Source organism: Alexandromys fortis, unplaced genomic scaffold, assembly GCF_014885135.2.
Source record: "Alexandromys fortis isolate MF-2015 unplaced genomic scaffold, M_Fortis_MF-2015_v1.1 scaffold_17, whole genome shotgun sequence".
NCBI lineage: Eukaryota > Metazoa > Chordata > Mammalia > Rodentia > Cricetidae > Alexandromys > Alexandromys fortis.
In genome coordinates, this window is record NW_026067896.1 from 2,263,391 (window position 1) to 2,272,665 (window position 9,275).

General features: G+C 43.1%; 1 protein-coding gene across 2 annotated transcripts in view; it reads right to left on the reverse strand.

Moving 5' to 3' along the window:
* Rgs22 (regulator of G protein signaling 22) overlaps nt 1-9,275 on the reverse strand; it is a 101,509-nt gene that overhangs the window by 13,187 nt on the left and 79,047 nt on the right. Inside the window, exons 17-20 of one of the 2 annotated variants that reach the window (XM_050162892.1) lie at nt 8,278-8,447; nt 6,546-6,708; nt 4,188-4,346; nt 2,043-2,111 (exon numbers count right to left, since the gene is read on the reverse strand). In XM_050162892.1, the coding sequence (XP_050018849.1) occupies nt 2,043-2,111; nt 4,188-4,346; nt 6,546-6,708; nt 8,278-8,447 (561 nt within the window). The remainder of the gene's footprint in view (nt 1-2,042; nt 2,112-4,187; nt 4,347-6,545; nt 6,709-8,277; nt 8,448-9,275) is intronic. The other variant, XM_050162899.1, reaches the window with a different exon arrangement.

A 9,275-nucleotide genomic window follows, 5' to 3' on the forward strand; every position in this document is an offset into this window, starting at 1 on the left:
GGTGGGGAAGAGACAGAAATCTTTAATAAATAAATAAAATAAAATAAAAAAAGAAAAAGAAATTAAAATAGAAAAAAAAAGAAAAGATTTCAATCCTGCTGGAATTGGCCAGAGTTGATGGTAGTAGACAGCCACACAGGGAAGCAGCCCTCTAAGGCAGTGCTGTAGATGGACGCACAAATTGCACCAATGACTAAATGCCATTTCTGACAAGGACTAAATAAGTTCCTTGAAACAAATCACATGTGACCATCCGTACAAATGCTTGAGAGAGTTTTGCAAGAAATGACCTGGGAACAGCAAGCAAAGAGTAATGAATTCCGCCTGGAGAGGGGCAGCCTGGACAGAGCAGGGCCTTGAACTGGAACAGAGAGGTGGCAGCAACCCCAGGCAGTCTGGGTGAGTGGCGGTGCCATTAACCCAGACACGGGACATAGATGCCTATCACCGTTTAGTGAGGCACATGCCATGTTCTCTGGACAAAAATTCAAGACTCTCAACATCTGGTCCATATTAAGATTACAGCCCTATAAATAGGAGCAACTATGGATTAAAGTGGGATGTTTATTTAAAACCCACTCAACAAAGACTGTTTTAAGACCTGCTTCTTAAGATACTAAAACTTAGCCATTTAGAGAAAACCTGTAATTTAAATAAATAGAAAATAATGCAAAATATAATTCACAATAATATAAACTATAAGCTCACTATACTTAGTATTTCAATAAAGATGTAACAAAAACAAGCCTTTCAAAAGAGCACCTACTTTCAAGAGGAAGCCACAGAAGATGGCTTCCTGATGGAGACGTACATTCTTCCAACGCGAGGCTAAACCTTTATCTTCGCTCGCTAATTTGGAGGGGTCACCTGGAGCTCACTTTTCATGACATCAGAGGACAAATCCTCAGGAGCTTTTAGACTCACCAACAGGACTGTGCTCATCATACTTGTTAAGAAGCAAAGTAAGCCATCTTCTAAAGCTTTGCATTACAGAGATCTTAATAATCTCCAAGATTATGGTTGCCACAGTTGCTTTCTAGCTAAGATGAGATTTCCAGTACAGGGGTAATGAAGGACGATTTAACCTGCTGGTTGTGCTTCACGTGACCTGTTCATTCTGTGTGATCCACTCTCCTGGTATTAAACTACCACATACTGCAAGAACAGCTTGCTCAACATGCCTAGGACACACACAATTAAGTATATATATTTCCACCCACCCCAGCGTTGGGAACCAAACCTAGGGCCTCAAGTGAAAAGTGCACATTTAAGGTCATTCACATGCTCCAGTTGAAAGGTCAGGAGCTCTGCAGAGTCACACTTTTCCCCAAGTTCCATCTGCCAGCGCCAACACAACCGGGCATCAGTCGGAGGTTTAGACAATAAGGGTCAGGAGCAAGGAGTGTGTGTGTGTGTGTGTGTGTGTGTGTGTGTGTGTGTGTGTGTGTGTGTGTGATGGAGAGATAGTGTGTGTGTGACTATATGACGGCATGAGTATATGTATGTGTGTGTGTGTGAGTGTTTTGTGAAAATTGTTAGTATGTATGTGTTGTAATATGAGTGGCGGGGCTGTGTCCCCAGCACCCCAGCCGCCTGCTAGCTTATGCCCCAAAATAATTACATGGACACTGTATTCTTTTAAGTACTGCTTGGCCCATTAACTCTAGCCCTTAAAGGCTAATTCTGATATCCCGATCAACCCATCTCTAATAATCTGTGTAGTATCAGTCTTACCGGGAAAGATTCAGCATGTCTGACCTGGCAGCTTGCTTCATGGTGTCTGGCTCTGAGAGGAGCTGCATGATTTCTGACCTCACTTCCTCTTCCTCCCAGCATTTTGTTCTGTTCATTCCACCCACCTATGTTCTTACCTATCAGGGCCAAGGCAGTTTATTTAACCAATGACCTTCCTCCATCATGTATGTAAGTGTATAAGAGTGCACATGTGTGAGTATGTATGTGTTCATGAGTGTGGACAAGTATGAGTGTGTGTGCTACTTTGACAGAGTAGTATTTATAAGAGAGAGAATATAATTACTTGCCTTCCACACTCCAATTTTCCTGTCATGCCTCTGCAGTAAAAGCTCATCAGCTATGTCTTTCATCCGTATCTAAAAGCATAATCAATTATTTTAGCAACATATTCAGAATAGCTAAGGTTTGAATTCTTTATTATTTTAACAGCTCAAGGAATGAGGCAAAGGTCAGGTTAGGTAGGAGAGTGTCACTCAGGACGATGACCTCAGACCATGAAGTAAAACCCTGCACTCTGTGTTATGGGCGGGTTTTCCTGGAGTCAAACCCTGCACTCCACATTATGGGCAGGTTCTCCTGGAGTAAAAGCTTGCACTACGCGTTATGGGTGGGTTCTCCTGGAGTGAAACCCAGCACTCTGTGTTATGGGCGGTTCTCCTGGAGTGAAACCCTGCACTCCGCATTATGGGCGGGTTCTCCTGGAGTAAAACCCTGCGCTCTTCGTTATGGGTGGGTTCTCCTGGAGTGAAACCCTGCACTCTGTGTTATGGGCGGTTCTCCTGGAGTGAAACCCTGCACTCTGTGTTATGGGCGGTTCTCCTGGAGTGAAACCCTGCGCTCCGCATTATGGGCGGTTCTCCTGGAGTGAAACCCTTCACTCTGTGTTATGGGCGGTTCTCCTGGTTGGGTTCTCCAGCTGTGTTGTTACCTAATGGCACTACTCCAAACACAGGTGACAGTGTCGCTTCAGCTTGTGTAAGAACTGAAGCTACAGAGTTAGTGATGGCCTCACAGGTGTTGTGCCATCTTCTAGCCATTTTACATTTTCCATAAGTGATTTTTATAATTCACAGGAATACAGAAGGTACTGCTGCCTTCTATACCTGCTTGTTCTTCATCTATGGATTCAACTAACCTCTGATGCAAAATATTCAAATAAGAAAACTATATCTATCTGTACTGAGCATGTCAGGTATCTTCCCCTTATACTTATTTTTCCAGATTTATTTAACATTTTTATTGTATTATGATTTTTAAGTAATCTAATGATGAAATGAAGTATATGGAGAACTATATGTAATTATATGCATATACAGCCTCATTTTATAGAAGGGGCTTCAGCATCTTCAGGTTTTTAGTGTCCCGTGGGTCCTCTCTGGATACCAAGGAACAACAACATTTAGGGGGTTTCCGGTTGTATATAATCTCTCCTTTTTCTGGGAAGCTACTCCTGCCAGATCTATGTTGTGTGTCTTTTTTATTCCTAGCCGCTCACCTAAAGAGGCCAGGCCTGTAAGACAAAGTAATGCTGCAGTTTGAGCCTGGGGCCCCCTGCATGCTAGGCAGGTTCAGAATCAAGCTCACACAATGCCCTGTGTCATTGTGACAGGCACAGATCAGGAGGAGAGCTGCTCTTTCTTGCTAGATTCCAGTGCTACCCCTGACTACATCTTTCTAAAGCTTGGGTGTCAGTTCCTCTTCTAAGCATGGGAGATGCCCCAGCTCCGTTCACTCAAAATCTCACTGGCTTCGCATCTTCGGCTGAAGACAGCTACAATCAGTTTGTTTTGCTGCTCACACACAGAATGCAAAGGAAATGACTACAAGCTACAATAACTTGACTGTGGTAAAGAGAAAATGTGGTAATAATATCAGTAAGTCAGATGACACTTCACCTGGTTACAGGTCAGTCAGGACTGTGTAAAGAGACCTGCTTCTAAAACACAATAAAAACAAAATAAAACAAAAACCAAACCAAAAAGCAACAAAAACAAAAACCCAAAACACAACCCAACTGCATTACTAGATGATATTTAAGTCTCTTCTTGCTGGGTACCATGCTAAGAAATCAAGCATACATTGTTGTCATTGCTGTTAAGAGGGGGCTTCATTTTGTAGCTGTATCTGGGCCTGTAACTTGCAAAGATACCGCTGGCTCTACCCCCAGAGTCATGGGATTACAGGCATGTGCTACCACGGCCTAGTACAGTTGTTGCTGACATTCTTACTTCTCAAATGGAAATACCAAACAAATGAAACTCGGAAGAGGAGCCATGAATGTGCGGCAAATGCTGGGGTTGGGAATTTGAGAAGCCTGATTCCTTGCTTGTCACAGCTACCCACTGCAGGCTCATGGCTGGTCCACAGGTACTCACAATGAAGGGCTGGCTAGGTCCTGCCAATGGCTATCCAAGATTGTGCAGGTCATGTACCTTTATCTTCTGACGGGACGCAAACTGTTCGCTTGAGAGGAACAGCGGCAGCCACACATTTTCCAGCCTGTTCAAGACGTGTTTCTGGATTTCCACCAGCACAGATGGGTCAAGCTGCTCGTGAAGGATCCTCCCCCAGCCGCCACTCATGAGCATTATCTAGGAGAGTAAAAACAGCACAGAAACCACATGCTTTTTTTTAACTAATAAAAGCCATTTAATTCACTCGCTCATGTTGAGCTTTTGCTTCATATTGGATAGGTGCCACGATTTCCATTTTCCACAAAACGTCTTCTTAATGTATGGTTTTGCTTCCCGTGGAATATTGGAAAAAGCACAGCAATGAGGTGGGGTTTTGTTTTGTGTTTGTTTTCCGTGTCAGGGCCTAATTTCTGCCACTGAGATCCACCCAGGCTCCCAGGCACCAACACTTTTTCCCTCCATGGACTCGGTAACTATGACACAAGGTGGTGACTACTGCTTTTCTAAGTTCTTACAAATACGTGATTCTAGTCTAACTGAGCCATTGCAGGGAACATCTTTCTCTTCATAGGTGAGGGAAACGAGCCGTCTGATTAGTTAAGAGGGCTCCTGACACAGGTCCTTGACACGGCAGCGACAAACTTGGTGGCTGGGTTGTTGGGCAGAGGTGGTGGGGTGGCTGCCCCCTCCCTGGTGCTTCTCTGATGTCATTCGGGAAGAGCCCAGGGGAGGTAGCAGGGAGAGGAAGGTCGTGCCCCTCTGATTTGTACAGCCAGCAGCACTGACAGAACATCATGAGACGGCCTAAATCTTCCCTCGAAGCGGTTTCCACCTTACTCTGTGAGTACAAGAGTCTGCACACTGAGATAGATAAGCTCTTTATTTAGTTCACCTTTGATAAATGCAATTAAGAAAATACTAATATTTTATATAAAAACAAAGCAGAAATCATCTTTTTAATTGTCCCGAACAATATTAAATAAGAGTAAAAACCAAGATTGCATTTTTCCGAGCAAAGTGGTTTTAAATTCAGTAGGGGGCGGGGTGAGCTGTATAAAATGTGAGGCAAAACTGCCAGGTATAAAATAGGTAGAGATGGGATGCCCAGAATGGCAAAGACATCTGCTGTAAGCCAGAGCATTGGCTTGATGGCAGCGGTGACGCCCCACCGTCGTCACAACGCTCAGCAAGCGGCGTGTACTACAGCACGTTCACACAGCTGTGTCAGACGCCACAACGCCTCAAGCCAAACGAGACAAATGTTTCCCAGGTGTTCGGCCCACACGTGGCCTAGCCACGCCTCTAACGTGCGGCCCTCCTTTCCCTCCAAGCTCCATGCCTTCACCCGCTCCAGAGTCAGATTGTGGGGTTGGTTCTCTGGATTCATGAATAGCTCAGAGTTTTTTCTTTACTGAATCTAATATTAATCTGAAATTTTCATTTTCTAAGTATTAACCATTAAAGAATACTTATCTTTGTAAGCTTTAACAATTAAAAAAGATTTACACAATACGTTTGCTCTTTAGATAGTTAAAAAAGAACCACCTCACACTAAATAAATCACTCTTAACTCTAAATTTCAAAAGCATAATCAGATTGTTTCCTGTAACTGATGGCTTCATTGTCAGTAGAAGCTGTAATTCAGGCCACTGCCATGGCACAACAAAGTGGCTAAATCTATGTTCACAGTCTGTGAGACGTTTCTAGGCTGGGCATGGAGATGCATGCTCGAAATCCCAGCTCTTGGGAGACAGAGGCAGGTAAATCTCTGTGAGTTTGAGGTCAGTCTGGTCTACACTCCATGGAGAGTTCTAGGATAGCCAGGGCTATGTAGAGAGACACTGTCTGAAAAAACAAAAACAAAGAAAAGCCTCCATTCTAGGGTGAGAGAATCATAGATGGTGTTTTCCAAGACCAAAAGCCTTTGAGCAACAGCAGCTTAAGAAGAAACCACAGGTAGCAGCTAGGCTCGGGGGTGGATGTGGCCCTTTTCTCCTGTTGGGGACCCAAGGCCCTTGTCCCTGTGGTTTCGCACTTGGTCCTGAGCACCTAAAACAGCGTGAGATACACTAGCAACACACAAGGGCACTCAATGAATGACAAAATCAAATCAGTGTGACTCTGTCTTTGTACCCCCTAATTTATGAACACTGTCCTTAAAACCAACCTAGATGAATGACATTTTATCCAAAAAAAGTAACTTTAAAGTGACATGTTTTAGGACATGTAATACTTGAGTGAACTTTAGAGATCTATAGATGCCAACCAGACACCTAAACCAAAGTGTCTCTCCAAAACTGTAACACACAGCAAAAAGAGACCTTTGTGCTGTTGGCGAAAGAAGGGATCGCCTGTACCCTCCAAACATGCTCATACCTGGTCCTGCTGATGCAAAGAAGCTGGGCTGTTGGGGCCGAAGAAATACTTCTTATTAAGGTATTTGTTTTTAATGTCTATAGACTTTGCCTCCCTTTGCTTCTGGTCCTTAAAAAGCATTCTTCGGAACTGTTCGATGTCTGTCCAACACGCAAGGTCGATGCTGGAAAGAGAGTGCATTCTTTCTTAGCCTCAGAGCCAATTAGACACTGGCCAAGCTGCTGACAGGCGGGAGGTGGCTGTCTGGTCAGATCAAGGACCAGTGTCTACAGCACAGCCTCATCCAAGCCCTGCAGATGGCTCTGCTGTTGCTACAGCCTTAACTCTCGCTACATGAATGGCTTCTGGTGAAGGGTATGTGGTATGCAGCAGGTCTCTTGTTTACTGGCGGTGTCTCAGAGTTGCATCTGAGGACTGGACTGGCATCTTCAACGTCAAATACGGGGAAATGCCACATATATGTCATGGTTATTTGATAACGGTACAAATTTAGAATAATCCTCATCAGGATGAGGAGAAGTTTGGTCCTAAGTTCAAACCAGTTTCTGTTAATGTGAGAGAAAAATATGATCAAAGTTTCAGTTCATAGTACAAAAATTTCTAAAGCTGCAATGCTTGCTTTATATGTTAGTTAATAGAACTGTGAACTTTTACAGTAATTAGGGAACAACTATAAGAGACAGTTCCCAGAAATACTAACTGGAGCAGCAGAAGAGAAAGCTTAAAAGTTGCTTCAAGCCAGCTACTGCTAAAAATAGCCCCAAGCACTGCATGACTGCCGAGAATAACATGGGAGGCTAAAGCAGCTGCATGCTCGTCAGGGTCTTTTGTCAGTTTTCACTGACGTAGGTAAAGATCTACCGCCTCTGGCCAACAAGACGCCCCAGGGAAAGAAGGTGGCCCCTGCCCCTTGCTGTCGTGAAGAAACAGAAGGTCAAAATGGTGGTAAATTGCTTGTTTGAGAAAAGGCCTGAGAACATCACCATTAGGCAGGACATCCAACCCAAAAGCTTTGTCATACGGCCTCGCTACACTAGACTGCAGTGGCAAAGGACCGTCCTTTATAAACGGCTAAAATATCTCCTGCCCTTAACCAGTTCCCGCAGGCCCTGGACCAGAAAACCTAGCTGCTTAGGTTTGCCCACAAGTACGGGCCAGACACAGAGCAGAAGAAGGTTAGGCTGCTGGCAAAGGGGTCATCCCAACTAAGAGACCACTTGTCCTTCGAGCAGGGGTCAATACAGTCACCACCTTGGTGGAGAACAAGAAGACTCAGCTGGTGGTGATTGTCCATGACATAGACCCATTGGAGCTGGTGGTCTTCCTGCCTACCCTGTGTTGAAAGATGGGGGTCCCCTACCACATCATCAAGGGGAAGGTCAGGCTGGGGCGGCTGGTCCCCAGGGAGACACGCATCACTATTGTCTAACACAGGTTAACCCAGAGGACAAGGGTGCCCTGGTAAGATATGGTGAGATCTGCCTCTACCTGGGAAGGCAAGGTCCTGGGTCCTAAATCTGTGGCTTGAATTGCCAAGTTGGAAGAGGCAAAGGCCAAAGAGCTAGTCACTAAACTGAGTTAAATGTACACTGCTAAGTTTTCTGTGCTTCTCTCCCATCTTTAAAAAAAAAAAAATCTGCTACCAAGCCATTAATATAGCATAAATCAAAATTAGTATCAAAAAAGGATTTATTTTACTGAGAAATATATTTAAAATTAGGTATTTCCTCACCTTGAAGAATGAGATTCTAGAAACTGGCGGAAATGTTCGAATTCCAGTTTGTTGTTGAGCAGATCACTGAAGGTGAAATGCTGGTATTCCTCAGGGACGTTGCTCCAGTACTCTGTTTGTTTGGAGACGTTGGACAGCGACAGCTTGCCAGCTGCAGGTCCAGCAGTGTCCTGGGGACAAAATGCTTTCGCAAAAATCTCTTAAATGCAACAAATTATTTGCAGTTTTAAACAGGAAACCTGAAATAAAAGTTAACTGCTAGGCAAGGCCAGTTTACAACTGGTAGAGCTAGACTCTCAAGGTCTTCGCTGCTCCTTTTTAATGAGTATTTAGTAAACACTGTGTATGATACAAACAAAGTACTCTGTGTGCACGTGTGTATGAGCACAAGTTCATAAGAGTGCCCAGTGTACAGAATATTTGTCTTCAAAATATTACTTTTATTTCTTAGTAAAGGGGAAATGCCTTTTGCAATAAAACACAAAACCATAAACTAATACTATAAAATAAATACCCACGAATAACTACCATCACTATATGACCTCTTAGGCTCTCTCTCTCTGTATATGTACATACATATGAATTATATATAAATATATGTAGATACACACACATATAAATAAACTACATACGCATGGTGTACACCTTTAATCCCAGCACTTGGAAGGCTGAGGCAGGCAGATCTCTGAGTTTGAACCTAGCCTGGTCTACAGAGCAAGTTCCAGGGAAAACAAGCCTACTTAGAAACAATGTCACCAAAAAAAAAAAAAACCAAAACCCAAAAAAGTTGTCTTCTAAAATCCACAGAAACACAAAAAATAAACAAATGTAATTTTTAAAACATATAAAAATAGCATTTTATATGCTATATAAACAACATGTTTATATATAATATTTAAAATATCAAAAGTCACATGTTATATATAGCATATTCATATGCGCTATAGCATACATAAAATATAAAGTATGTAATATAAGAATATATTATATAAAATATA